Source organism: Phyllobates terribilis, unplaced genomic scaffold, assembly GCF_046119375.1.
Source record: "Phyllobates terribilis strain yellow unplaced genomic scaffold, ASM4611937v1 Scaffold_1__5_contigs__length_1240528914, whole genome shotgun sequence".
Classification (NCBI taxonomy): Eukaryota; Metazoa; Chordata; class Amphibia; order Anura; family Dendrobatidae; genus Phyllobates; species Phyllobates terribilis.
The window spans coordinates 229,389,906-229,405,426 of NW_027362761.1; the positions used below are offsets into that span (position 1 = coordinate 229,389,906).

Below are 15,521 nucleotides of genomic sequence, written 5' to 3' on the forward strand. Positions count from 1 at the left end.
TCTTCGACAGTGTGCCATGGCCGTTTAAATAGTGCTTAGGAGTCTGATCTGATATTGATCGCCTATCCTAAGGATATTTGCATATGTATATATATGTATATCTATATCCTGAATCTTATATATATATATTTTTTTTTCACATGAATAATATGTGCCTCTCAATGTGTTAGAGACATAAGCAAAGCATATATATGCAAGGTAGCACTGCTCCCAACGACAACAATCAGGTAGTCAAAAATCTAAACTGGTGAGTGCATGCGATAAAAGGCTTAGACCCAAAGGCCCCAAACTTGCAAGATAAAGAAAAGTAGATAGAAAAAAAGATATTTTTTCCTTCACAGAAACAGACAGCAATGCTTATTTGTTCAATCCCAGAAAAAACAGTCGAAAACGTTACTGTCTGTTTCTGCGATAGAATTTTTTCTCAACTTTTGGTGTTATGATATACATTTTCTCTATCTTGTGTTAGAGACGTGTATATATACAGAACAGACCAAAAGTTTGGACACACCTTCTCATTTAAAGATTTTTCTCTATTTTCATGACTATGAAAATTGTACATTCACACTGAAGGCATCAAAACTATGAATTAACACATGTGGAATTATATACTTAACAAAAAAGTGTGAAACAACTCAAAATATGTCTTATATTCTAGGTTCTTCAAAGTAGCCACCTTTTGCTTTGATGACTGCTTTGCACACTCTTGGCATTCTCTTGATGAGCTTCAAGAGGTAGCCACCGGAACTGGTCTTCCAACAATCTTGAAGGAGTTCCCAGAGATGCTTAGCACTTGTTGGCCCTTTTGCCTTCACTCTGCGGTCCAGCTCACCCCAAACCATCTCGATTGGGTTCAGGTCTGGTGACTGTGGAGGCCAGGTCATCTGGCGTAGCACCCCATCACTCTCCTTCTTGGTCAAATAGCCCTTACACAGCCTGGAGGTGTGTTTGGGGTCATTGTCCTGTTGAAAAATAAATGATGGTCCAACTAAACGCAAACCGGATGGAATAGCATGCCGCTGCAAGATGCTGTGGTAGCCATGCTGGTTCAGTATGCCTTCAATTTTGAATAAATCCCCAGCAGTATCACCAGCAAAGCACCCCCACACCATCACACCACCTCCTCCATGCTTCACGGTGGGAACAAGGCATGTAGAGTCCATCCGTTCGCCTTTTCTGCGTCGCACAAAGACACGGTGGTTGAAACCAAAAATCTCAAATTTGGTCTCATCAGACCAAAGCACAGATTTCCACTGGTCTAATGTCCATTCCTTGTGTTCTTTAGCCCAAACAAGTCTCTTCTGCTTGCTGCCTGTCTTTAGCAGTGGTTTCCTAGGCTATTTTACCATGAAGGCCTGTTCCACAAAGTCTCCTCTTAACAGTTGTTGTAGAGATGTGTCTGCTGCTAGAACTCTTTGTGGCATTGACCAGGTCTCTAATCTGAGCTGCTGTTAACCTGCGATTTCTGAGGCTGGTGACTCAGATAAACTTATCCTCAGAAGCAGAGGTGACTCTTGGTCTTCCTTTCCTGGGGCGGTCCTCATGTGAGCCAGTTTCTTTGTAGCGCTTGATGGTTTTTGCAACTGCACTTGGGGACACTTTCAAAGTTTACCCAATTTTCGCACTGACCGACCTTCATTTCTTAAAGTAATGATGGCCACTCGTTTTTCTTTACTTAGCTGCTTTTTTCTTGCCATAATACAAATTCTAACAGTCTGTTCAGTAGGACGATCAGCTGTGTATCCACCAGACTTCTGCACAACACAACTGATGGTCCCAACCCCATTTATAAGGCAAGAAATCGCACTTATTAAACCTGACAGTGCACACCTGTGAAGTGAAAACCATTTCCGGTGACTACCTCTTGAAGCTCATCAAGAGAATGCCAAGAGCGTGCAAAGCAGTCATCAAAGCAAAAGGTGGCTACTTTGAAGAACCTAGAATATAAGACATATTTTCAGTTGTTTCACACTTTTTTGTAAAGTATTTAATTCCACATGTGTTAATTCATAGTTTTGATGCCTTCAGTGTGAATGTACAATTTTCATAGTCATGAAAATACAGAAAAATCTTTAAATGAGAAGGCGTGTCCAAACTTTTGGTCTGTACTGTATATATATATATATATATATATATATATATATATATATATATATATATATATGTGTATGTATTTATATGTGTGTGCATCTATTTAAATACCCATACTTGGAACTTAAAAATTACCCCAAAGCACTCAAAAATTCACAATACCCCACCATTTTGTTGACTGGTCTGAAAATCCATGAATATTAAACCGGTGGTTATCAGTAGCCTATTAAACTGCTCACTACAGCTTCAGACTTTGTAGGCTACTTAGAAAAAATTATCCCATTTGTAAGATTCAGAGCAGGTTTTTATTTGCAAAATTATTAAGCAATCACAAAGGCTTTTTATCAAGCCAGCCAAAATTATCTCTTTATTTAGGGAGCATGAATGGGCTAGCGGGTTTCAAGGTGAAGAAGCAATGGCTTGACATGACACCAAGCCTTTCCAGAAATGGTCCCTAATTTTTGAGCTGTTTCATGTTTGTGTACCCTTAAGAGAGTATATTTCCTAGAATCAGTACAATCTAGAACTATAAAACAGTGGGCAGCCAAGAGATGTGTACCCGGCATGGCTGTTCAGTGGCAGTGGCAGAAGATGCTCTGTAAAGAATTAGGACAGGAGAGGTAAGGAATTGTATAGCAGTTTAGGGCCAGCAATGACAGTCCCGGCAGCAGTACTAAAGTATAGATGACATGAAGGACAGGAGGTAGACGTCAGACTTAATGTGGGTCATTGGCACTGGTGGCAGCAGATCGCAGCAGAACTGTGTAGAAGACCACCAGATGATATGCACTATTTAATCATTGACATCTGCTATAGGTGAATGAAAGTAGGCAGTGATACATGCTTGATTCGTTTTGACATATGTTAGGCTTTCCTTACAGCTGACAACCTAGTCTGCTTGGGTGTGACAAAGCCACCGGCCATGCTTAACACTCTCTCTGACATTACACTGGAGGCTGGACATGCCTGTACGTGCACAGCAAACTGAGCCAGTTTTTGCCAGTCATCCAATTTCTTGACCCAGACGTCCATGTGATCGGGACTCAGAGTATCTGCCTGAGAGAGTACACAGCCTAGGTGCAACTAAACTTAGCTGTTGAGCCGCTGCGTCTGTGTTCCCTGAAGTGTGTCCGGTTGTCTGCAACCAGCTGAACTGAGTTATGTATCATTACAAATACTTCCAGATCTCATCTCAAAGTGCTGTCAACTCTACCCTTCAAAACATACTGACTTCTGTGAGATGAGATATGGATGAGTTTGTAATGATGCATAGCTGACCTCTGCTGAAGGGCGTGTTCTATTCTCCTCTTCAGGACACTGCTTGCTTATGATTGGTCATGCTCATGAAGTAAATGTCCCCGAAGACAAATCTCTGGTCACACTCAGTTGAATTTAAAGGGAATATGTTACTATGTCTTGCTATGTAATCTGAGAGCAGCATGATGTAGGGGTTGAGACCCTAATTCTAGTGATGTGAGGAGAAATGAAAACTCAATTTTACTCAGACATAATTCCATAATGTAGGCAATTTAACATGCTCAAACTAATGAAAGGTCCCCTTTAACCTTTTTTATTCTTTTTATATATTTTTGTATTTTAACTATCGCTCTTTCAACAAAATTGCAACGGAAGTTATGTAACCCTAAAATGCTATGTTGAAATGCAGCTGCATGTAGGTTCATGACCAAAAATATTGCAACGGCATTCAGTATGGTCATAGGATGTACGGTTGATAAATTGGAATCCATTGTGTACTCTGACCTTCTGTCTGTACACTGTACAGGCATAAATGGCCTCTTTGGCCACTGAGTGTGTCCCTCTGATTAGCTGTGCTAGACCATGTGTTGTGATAGCTGCAGGGATTTATGGGGAAGTCACTCCTGGTATCATTAGTCCACTCTATAAGTCTTCAGCAGTGTGTGAATTGGCACTGTGAATTTTTTTTTGTCCAATCCTCACGATTCGAATCGCAGTGTTCCAATTCGCGGGGACTTGCAAATGTCAGGAAATTTGACTCTAAGTTGATCCTCTGCTGATTGACCTGCTCATCTCTACACAGCAAGGTAGAAAAGGGGAAAAAGTATTTAAAATGTTTTTTTTGTTGTTGTTGTTTTCAAGGGCCCATTAGTTTCCGTGCACATCATGGGCTTCCTAGGCCGCCTACAACGGTAAGCTCCAATTTTTTTTTGTTATATTCACTAAGTTTCATGGCAACTGAATACATACCATTACATGATTACAGTATATTAATCTGCAACACAACTCTTTTCTGGTCTCATCAGTAAAGCATTCACTCTGCATCCTTCATCTTTATCCTATAAGCGATCGGAATAAGTGAGTCACAAACTAAGTCTAAATGCAAAATACATTTGTTGAAAAAGAAAAGTTAAAGTAAACATAAGTGCAATAAATTAATTTTGCAAATGTAATGTACCACATTTGAGAAGTTTAATAATTATATATTTGTAAGTAACACATTAATATAATTTACGCATTTATCAATCCCTATATTACTGGATTATAAAAATCATGAAGATCTCTTCTTCCGACGCTACAATACAGCTTTAATCACTCAGCTCAAAATCTGAGATGTGCTTATGCAACACACAAAGATAAAAGTATGAAAATGTGGATGACACAATGCAATGAATTATCACAATGCATAATTAATACAGCTCCAATGTGTTAAACGACAAATTAAACCCTGCTACATTATGTGCAATATCTATTTTTAGACAATTTTTTTTTACCATTTTGGGTATTGATGGGTAATAGCTACATGACATCATTACTCATTGTTTTCACGGATTGGATGCAAGTGGACATCCTAATGCTTGTAAGAGAAGATGAGCAGTCTGGCTTTCTTTAGCTTAATAACTTGAGTACCTGAATCATCTAGTGGGTTTGCAGTTAAGCCAAGGTCAAACATCCACTGTACCAGCAATAGACCTGTTGTCTTCATGATTGATTCTCATTACTTATTGTTGTAACTATTTGTTGTTATAAACTATTACACACATTGTCCTGTGGTTTCGATCTAGTGGAGACACATTATCAGTGGCTCCCCCAGTTAGGACATGCCACAGAACATATTGAGAAATATTTATCCAAGGAGGTTCAAGACGTTCTCTGAGGAGTAATCCAAGATCGCCACTATCACCTACTTTAGGCTGCAATTTGTTCTGGACATGCACTAGGATGGGCTGCAGCCAGGAGAAATGCTGATCCAGACATTAATCTCAACTGTAAAGCTGAGAATCAGTATCCTAAACAAGAATATATTATCTCCAGTCCTCACTCAACTTGACACATTTACTGTGGGACATGGACCTGGAGAAAAAAAAAAGTTGTTCTGCTCAGTGAACCTCCCTGTTCTGCTGTTAACAGCTTCCAGCAGAGCATGAAGACTTCTTCCTGGAGACTTCCTCTTGGACTCTGTCCTGCTGTAAAGCTGCCAGGTTGAGTGAGGAGATAAGTTATGCTGGTACATGATGTTGCTTCTCAGCCTGACAGTTGAGAAACATGTCTGAAGCAGTGTTTCTTCAGGCTGCTACCTGTCCTAGCCTAAAATATAGGTTGTAGCCTAAAATATGTGTCAGTGGCTATCTTGATTTAATCCTTAGAGAACCCCTTTCAAGTAGCATCTGAGGGGCTTAAACTAGTACATGTACATGATGCATATAGCTTTAGGCTATGCTGATGTAGCAGTCACACCCAAGCCCTGGTGCTCGAAGATGCCTAAATGCTCCTATGCGACTTAGAAGTTGCCAGTATACAAAATGGTAGTAAGGGCCTTTTTACAGATTTAACATTATAAGGGGCATAGGAGCCTAACAAACACAAGGATATCATCAAGGATTACAACTTGTACAGCTTTAATTATTTGGTTTAGATAGCTCTTATATATAGCTCTTATCTATGTGTTAAGTCTCACCCTTGCGATTAACAACATTTTGTCTATGTCAGTAATGACTATTGCTGTGGTAAATTGGCTTGTTCCACCAATGGATATTTCTACATCTAAAGATGTCTAGATTCCATGTCGTGCATTTGTCCACCATTAGCCATTTCTCTCATGCTCTGAGGAGCCTCGTGGAACATTGAGGTTCTTTAGAAATCAATTTTAAAAATACTTTCCACGTCAATGCAACATAAGTATAGTAAAGAAGTATAGTACATCAGTCAATACTGAATACACATCTTATTACAATAATAATGACATTGCATTATGTAAAAGGGTTTTTCTAGCACATTTACTTCTCCTCTCTGGCATTATGGTTTCTAGAATTGGTCAACAGGTGGAATAATTTCAAGATTCAAATCCTACTCCTTTCCCAAGGCTGGCAGCAAAAAGGTGCAGAGTTCTTGCTCTTTCAAAGCTTTATAAATTGCTAGCAGGTTTGGCTGCTTTGCTTTTACAGCTTGCATTAAAGCAGCATTGCAGGATTCATGCACATGTATTGGAAATTGCATAAGGAGTTCAAAATGTTGCAAATGACACATTTTGTTAACAAAAGATATATAAATATATCTTATTGGGTTCTGAAATGGGCATGTTACTAAAGTAACTTAAAGGAATGTATAATCAGGAAATTACATGATAAATTCAGGATTTTAGTAGAAAGAGATTCTTTTGTGGAAGTGTAATTTTATGAGATTTTCCATGTAACAAAAAATGCATCCCCACGGTCACTCCTTGGTATCTGGGGAGAGGATTGTACTCCATCACTTCCAGTAACAGTCTATAGATACTTTTCCATCCATTAAAGGACCACTCCAAAGTTTTACTTTTTCTTATCCCATTTGTTATAAATAAGTAATGTGTGTAAAGAGTGCATTAAAATACTTACCTGTTGCTGTCGCCTGCCGTTTCTAGCGGTGGTCCAATCCCTTCCTGCAAAATGTAACCATAGCTCTTTCTTGCCTTTCTCACATTTGTGCCTTTCTTAAAGAGGTTGTCCACAACTATTAATATTGTCCCCATTGATTTAAATTGTGGCAACTAGTTTTTTTGTAAATACCTTGGTGGTCTTTGTTGCCTGTGAGCGGCGCTATTGCTGGCCGCTCATCAGGCATCGCGTGACCCCGGCTGCAGCCGGCTCCGACATCCACTGATTGATGGGCTGTGGGCAGGGTTTCATTGCGCGTCATGGCCCAGCATCCACCGCGCACTTTCCCAATGAAAGTAGAGGAGAGGGAATATAGGTTTGCTCCCAACTTTCTCCCGGCATCCTGATAGTTAGGAACCATATTGTATATACATGTGCTTCTCACAAAATTAGAATATCATCAAAAAGTTTATTTCAGTTCTTCAATAAAAAAAAGTGAAACTCATATATTATATAGAGTCATTACAAACAAAGTGATCTATTTCAAGTGTTTATTTCAGTTAATGTTGATGACTATGGCTTACAGCCAATGAAAACACAAAAGTCATTATCTCATTAAATTAGAATACTTTATAACAACTGCTTGAAAAATGTTTTTAAAATCCAAAATGTTGGTCTACTGAAATGTATGATCAGTAAATGCACTCAATACTTGGTCGTGGCTCCTTTTGCATCAATTACTGCATCAATGCGGCGTGGCATGGAGGTGATCAGCCTGTGGCACTGCTGAGGTGTTATGGAAGCCCAGGTTGCTTTGATAGCAGCCTTCAGCTCGTCTGCATTGTTGGGTCTGGTGTCTCTCATCTTCCTCTTGACAATACCCCATAGATTATCTATGGGGTTAAGGTCAGGCGAGTTTGCTGGCCAATAAAACAGTGATACTGTTGTTTTTAAACCAGGTATTGGCTTTTGGCAGTGTGGACAGGTGCCAAGTCCTGCTGGGGAATGAAATGTCCATCTCCAAAAAGCTTGTCGGCAGAGGGAAGCATGAAGTGCTCTAAAATTTCCTTGTAGACGGCTGCGCTGACTTTGGTCTTGATAAAACACAGTGGACCTACACCAGCAGATGACATGACCCCCCAAACCATAACTGATTGTGGAAACTTCACACTAGACCTCAAGCAGCTTGGATTGTGTGCCTCTCCACTCTTCCTCCAGACTCTGGGACCTCGATTTCCAAATGAAATGCAAAATTTACTTTCATCTGAAAACAGCACCTTGGACCACTGAGCAACAGTCCAGGTCTTTTTCTCCTTGGCCCAGGTAAGACACTTCTGGCGTTGTCTATTGGTCATGAGTGGCTTGACACAAGGAATGCTACCATTGTAGCCCATATCCTAGATACATCTTTGTGTGGTGGCTCTTGAAGCAATGACTCCAGCAGCAGTCCACTCCTACTCAATCTCCCTCAAATTTTTGAATGGCCTTTTCTTAACAATCTTTTCAAGGCTGCGGTTATCCAGGTTGCTTGTGCCCCTTTTTTTACCACAATTTTTCCTTACACTCAACTCTCTATAAATATGCTTGGATACAGCATTCTGTGAACAGCCAGATTCTTTAGCAATGACCTTTTGTGGCTTACCCTCCTTGTGGAGTGTGTCAATAACTGCCTTCTGGAAATCTGTCAAGTCAGCAGTTTTCTCCATGATTGTGTAACCTACTGAAATAGACTAAGGGACCTTTTTAAATGCTTAGGAAGCCTTTGCAGGTGTTTTTTGTTAATTTTTCTAATTAACTGAGATAATGACTTTTGTGTTTTCATTCGCTGTAATCCATAATGATCAACATTAACAGAAGTAACCACTTGAAATAGATCACTCTGTTTGTAATGACTCTATATAATATGAGTTTCACTTTTTGTATTGAAGAACTGAAATCAATTAACTTTTTGATGATATTCTAATTTTGTGAGAAGCACCAGTATGTATACACGTGTATATATTTATACATACACATATATATGTGTATATATATATATATATATATATACTGTACACATATATATGTATGTATATACATATACACGTGTATACATACAGTACAGACCAAAAGTTTGGACACACCTTCTCATTTAAAGATTTTTCTGTATTTTCTTGACTATGAAAATTCTACATTCACACTGAAAGCATCAAAACTATGAATTAACACATGTGGATTTATATACTTAACAAAAAAGTGTGAAACAACTTAAAATATGTCTTATATTCTATGTTCTTCAAAGTAGCCACCTTTTGCTTTGATGACTGCTTTGCACACTCTTCGCATTCTCTTGATGAGCTTCAAGAGGTAGTCACCGGAAATGGTTTTCACTTCACAGGTGTGCCCTGTCATGTTTAATAAGTGTGATTTCTTGCCTTATACATGGGGTTGGGACCATCAGTTGTGTTGTGCAGAAGTCTGGTGGATACACAGCTGATAGTCCCCAAATGCAGTTGCAAAAAAGATCAAGCGCTACAAAGAAACTGGCTCACATGAGGACCGCCCCAGGAAAGGAAGACCAAGAGTCACCTTTGCTTCTGAGGATAAGTTTATCCGAGTCATCAGCCTCAGAAATCGCAGGTTAACAGCAGCTCAGATTAGAGACCAGGTCAATGTCACACAGAGTTCTAGCAGCAGACACATCTCTTCAACAACTGTTAAGAGGAAACTTTGTGCAGCAGGCCTTCATGGTAAAATAGCTGCTAGGAAACCACTGCTAAGGACAGACAACAAGCAGAAGAGACTTGTTTGGGCTAAAGAACACAAGGAATAGACATTAGACCAGTGGAAATCTGTGCTTTGGTCTGATGAGTCCAAATTTAAGATCTTTGGTTCCAACCACCGTGTCTTTGTGCGATGCAGAAAAGGTGAACGGATGGACTCTACGTGCCTGGTTCCCACCGTGAAGCATGGAGGAGGAGGTGTGATGGTGTGGGAGTGCTTTGCTGGTGACACTGTTGGGGATTTATTCAAAATTGAAGGAATACTGAACAAGCATGGCTACCACAGCATCTTGCAGCGGCATGCTATTCCATCCAGTTTGTGTTTAGTTGGACCATCATTTATTTTTCAACAGGACAATGACCCCAAACACACCTCCAGGCTGTGTAAGGGCTATTTGACCAAGAAGGAGAGTGATGGGGTGCTACGCCAGATGACCTGGCCTCCACAGTCACCAGACCTGAACCCAATCAAGATGGTTTGGGGTGAGCTGGACCGCAGAGTGAGAGCAAAAGGACCAACCAGTGCTAAGCATCTCTGGGAACGCCTTCAATATTGTTGGAAGACCCTTTCCGGTGACTACCTCTTGAAGCTCATCAAGAGAATGCCAAGAGTATGCAAAGCAGTCATCAAAGCAATAGGTGGCTATTTTGAAGAACCTAGAATATAAGATATATTTTCAGTTCTTTCACACTTTTTTGTTAAGTATATAATTCCACATGTGTTAATTCATAGTTTTGATGCCTTCAGTGTGAATGTACAATTTTCATACTCCTAAAAATACAGAAAAATCTTTAAATGAGAAGGTGTGTCCAAACTTTTGGTCTGTACTGTATATACAATATGGTTCCTAACTATCAGTATGCCGGGAGGAGGTGGGGAGCAAACCTTATGGTTGCGCACGGCGGAGGTCATGGGAGCGGAAATCACATTGACTCCCTGGCGCCTGCGCACAAGAGCACGCGCGGGATCTGCAAAACTAAACTGCACGTCACAGGGCACTGTCAGGTGCAGGGGAGGGGGGCATATTGATATTAAGTAAGTAGACAGGGATTGCTTAGCGTCCCTTGGACGGCAAGAGTGAAAAAGCTGATTTAATAAGAAGACTTTTGAAAGCAGCCAAACCTCTCATATGGGGCATACAGGTATGTATAGATTTACATTTCTATCACCTGTATGCCCATATTAGAGGTTTGATAAGTCCCAGGGGGTGACAGATTTCCTTTAATGCAACTACTAAAGCACAGTAAGTCCTTGCAGCTGGCAATGAAAGTGATAAGAGACTCCAGCTTCTGCTCTACAAAGCAGTGTGTATACGTGGCTCCCATGTGAACATAGAATGTACAGTAGATCATTGAATTAGCAGGCATCATTGAGGCTCTTCTACCTACCATTAGCACTGGGAGTATTCCAATGGATTTAGACCTTAGCCCTCTTTAATATTAATATTTTGAACGGTTCAAGCAACACTATAATCATATAGTACTTGGAGAAACCAGCATTGCTGCTTTAATCCTACTAACCGTGTGGTTAACTACTAAATCCTCATCCTAACAACTTGCTTCAAAATCTTTACGGCCACGTTTACATGTTGTAGATCTGCTATCGAAAGAATCCTCAGTAAGTACATTTTCATATGTGGCACATCTGTTGCAGAAATTTCAGTGACTGTTTCATTCATCTAAATGGGGTTTGTGAAACGCTACAACCTATATTAGAAATAGCGATGAATTTTCAGCCAAATCTGCAACGTATCTACCTACCGTAAATTATGCTCGAAATCTGCAAAAAATCATTAATAATTTTACATTATTTGTAGTATTGATGCAGATTTTTCTAACTTATACTACAATTGGTGAATTCCAGTTCATTTCCACTGCAAGAGGTTTGTACTTGCTGTAGTTTTGAAAATCCACAACCTGCCCTCAAATCCAAGCTGATTATTGTTTTGCAACATGTGGCTGGTGTGATTCGCCCTATGTAAATTTTACAGAACAGAACAGTGTATAAGCTAATTTTGTGTAGCTACAGTGTTTAGAAAAAGTATTTTCCAGCTTGCCCTTTTTCCTGTTTTGTTGAGTTAGCACATTGATTCACAGCGCATGTTCAAAACTTTTCAATAGGATGATCAAAAATAGAAAAGACTCTTCAAAATCAAAACTAAATATTTATTAGAAAGGCAAAATAATTGAACATAGAACTATGCCACCCTTTTAACCCATCATGTGGTATAGCAGTGTGGTCAGCATTTACAGTTTTAATTTTCTATAGATAGGTCCCACTCCCTACATGAGGACATTTGTATATAAGGATTGTGCAAAAGCTTTTTTATGTTGAGTATCTTCATTCTTAGCTACATGATTAGTTTCTTAAAGGACCTGTCACCTCTCCTCATATGATTCATCATTAGATAAACATTCTAGAAAGAGGTACATTTATACCACAATCAGTTGAAGCATAAATGCATAATTAGTAGTAATTTTGCTCTTTCTGGAAAAACACTATTGCTCCTTGACCCATTCATGTCTCTTGAATATGTCTCCAGACATTGGGGCTTGGCACCATGGCAAAGAAAGCATTAGAGGAGCACTTCATTCCAGGGGGAACTTGTCTCTCCTTTCAGTGACCGGGTACAGGAGATTTGCTAATTTTTTAGGTAGGAGGCAATCCCTTTTTTAGGAGCCTTCTAGGCATCTTAGGTGAGTTGGGAAATATGCATTATAATGGGATGAATTCAAATATCATGTGTTTGTTAAAGGGTATTTCGAGACTCCTTTATTAACAAAATAACTACAGTATGTACATTGGACTATGTAGTCATTTGAGCTCTCACCATAGGGTCAAAATAGACTGTTTACAGGTAGCTACATTGACTAGTTGGACTGTGTCAGAGTGGCAAAACATTTTTGACTTCCATATTAGTTGGTTCTCATTTTTCTTCATGCAGTTATCCATATTTGATTTGGTAACAATGATTTCCCTGGAAACCTCTGATTTAGTTGAAGGAATTGATATATGTGGACTCTTTTCTTTTGCTGACCAGTGTAAAAAAATGTCTAATGAAATCCTCTGAGTTTCAATGTTGTTGCACAATAAAACACAGAATAAGCGCAGGCGATATGAAAATACTTTACAGTCGCTATACGTTTACAAATCTTTTTATTGCTATTGTATACTTGATTATTATTGTTATCAATGTTATCACCACCAAAATATTAGTGAATTTGTGTCACCAGGTTTGTAAAAGGTAAAGTGGAAACCATTTTGCCTTTATATGTTTGGCCATTATTTATATTTTTATTATTATTATTATTGTTATTGTAACTTAAATATACATAACTTGATATCTGTTAATCATATATATTTTTTTCATAAATGTAAATACACAACACAGATTCAATAATGAGTTCATACATATCACTTTATTTTGTTATTAAAATAGATAATCCAATATGTATAATGAATAAATAAATAAAAGCAGTGTAGTAAACCTACATAATTATCAATTAAATTAACATGCATTACTCACATCTCTTCTTTCTCTTCCACTGGCACTTCTGTTTTGTTGGAGCTCGCTCAGTGAGCATTGAACAACATTTCCCACAAAACCTTCTGCCCACTCTTCAGGCAGTTTTGCTACAGGGATTTCTTCATTAGTGACAACACGTACATTAGGGGCTCCATTGGGTAGAGACAGAATGCATCAGATGTACGATGTGTGATTTAGTAGAAGCAGAAATCTACCAGACAGGGCTACATGACTAAAAGCACCAAATCACAAAGAATTTTTTTTAAAGAATATTTTACAAAAGTTTTTAGGACTGCAGAAGATGACTATTTAAACTGAAAAAGTTTATCCTGGAAAACTCTTTTAAACTGAAACTTTACTTCATAACTAATAGTAATAAAGATGTACTTGGTTTCTAAAAGTGGTGCCTTACTATTTTGTAGTATTTTGTGAAGGTTTCTGTTTTGTAGTAACATAATTAACAATACCTTAAATCTGGTTCTAGATTAAGTTCTGCAGTCTAGACCATTTGTCAGGCACTATATACACTGCTCAAAAAAATAAAGGGAACACTTAAAAAACAGAATATAACTCCAAGTAGATCAAACTTCTGTGAAATCAAACTATCCCCTTAGGAAGCAACACTGATTGACAAACAATTTCACATGCTGTTATGCAAATGGAATAGATAATAGATGGAAATTATTGGCAATTATCAAGACACCCTCAATAAAGGAGTGTTTCTGCAGGTGGGGACCACAGACCACATCTCAGTACCAATGCTTTCTGGCTGATGTTTTGGTCACTTTTGAATGTTGGTTGTGCTTTCACACTCGTGGTAGCATGAGACGGACTCTACAACCCACAGAAGTTGCTCAGGTAGTGCAGCTCATCCAGGATGGCACATCAATGCGAGCTGTGGCATGAGGGTTTGCTGTGTCTGTCAGCGTAGTGTCCAGAGGCTGGAGGCGCTACCAGGAGACAGGCCAGTACACCAGGAGACGTGGAGGGGGAGGTAGGAGGGCAACAACCCAGCAGCAGGACCGCTACCTCCACCTTTGTGCAAGGAGGAACAGGAGGAGCACTGCCAGAGCCCTGCAAAATGACCTCCAGCAGGTCACAAATGTGCATGTGTCTGCACAAACGGTTATAAACCAACTCCATGAGGGTTGTATGAGGACCCAACGTCCACAGATGGGGATTGTGCTCACAACCCAACACCATGCAGGATGCTTGGCATTTGCCACAGAACACGAGGATTGGCAAAGTCGCCACTGGCGCCCTGTGCCCTTCACAGATGAAAGCAGGTTCACACTGATCACATGTGACAGACGTGACACAGTCTGGAGACGCCGTGGAGAGCGATCTGCAGCATCCTTCAGCATGACCAGTTTGGCAGTGGGTCAGTAATGGTGTGGGGTGGCATTTCTTTGGAGGGCCGCACATCCCTCCATGTGCTCGCCAGAGGTAGCCTGACTGCCATTAGGTACCGAGATGAGATCCCCAGACCCCTTGTGAGAGACCATATGCTGGTGCGGTTGGCCCTGGGTTCCTTCTAATGCAGGACAATGCCAGACCTCATGTGGCTGGAGTGTGTCAACAGTTCCTGCAAGATGAAGGCATTGAAGCTATGGACTGGCCCGCCTGTTCCCCAGACCTGAATCCGATTGAGCCCATCTGGGACATCATGTCTTTCTCCATCCACCAATGTCATGTTGCACCACAAACTGTCCAGGAGTTGGTGGATGCTTTAGTTCAAGTCTGGGAGGAGATCCCACAGGACACCATCCGCAACCTCATCAGGAGCATGCTTAGGCATTGTAGGGAGGTTATACAGGCACGTGGAGGCCACACACAATACTGAGCCTCATTTTGACTTGTTTTAAGGACATTGCATCAAAGTTGGATCAGCCTGTAGTGTGTTTTTCCACTTTAATTCTGGGGGTGACTCCAAATCCAGGCCTCCATTGGTTAATAAATTGATTTCCATTAATGACTTTTATGTGATTTTGTTGTCAGCACATTCAACTTTGTACATAACAATGTATTCAATGAGAATATTTCATTCATTTAGATCTAGGATGTGTTATTTGAGTGTTCCCTTTATTTTTTTGAGCAGTGTAATTTCCTTGTAAACCTTTTCACTGGTAGCATTCACATTTCCAGTGTGTCCATATTATTTCAGGCAACATTACTCCAGGAATGTGCCTATCCTTAAAAAAACCATGAGACATTCATACTCTGGCAGCACAGTAGCTAACCCAACATTGGAAAAGATACTGGACGCCTCCAATTTTTTACAATATAGCTTTTGCGGAAAGCTTTCAGTGCTT

The 15,521-nt window shown here is 39.8% G+C and overlaps 1 protein-coding gene across 4 annotated transcripts in view; it reads left to right on the forward strand.

Annotated features, from left to right (window-relative positions):
• SYK (spleen associated tyrosine kinase) overlaps nt 1–15,521 on the forward strand; it is a 383,129-nt gene that overhangs the window by 244,009 nt on the left and 123,599 nt on the right. For 3 of the 4 annotated variants that reach the window (XM_073671015.1, XM_073671016.1, XM_073671018.1), the window contains 2 exons: nt 4,210–4,259; nt 6,377–6,445. In XM_073671015.1, the coding sequence (XP_073527116.1) occupies nt 4,210–4,259; nt 6,377–6,445 (119 nt within the window). The remainder of the gene's footprint in view (nt 1–4,209; nt 4,260–6,376; nt 6,446–15,521) is intronic. The other variant, XM_073671017.1, reaches the window with a different exon arrangement.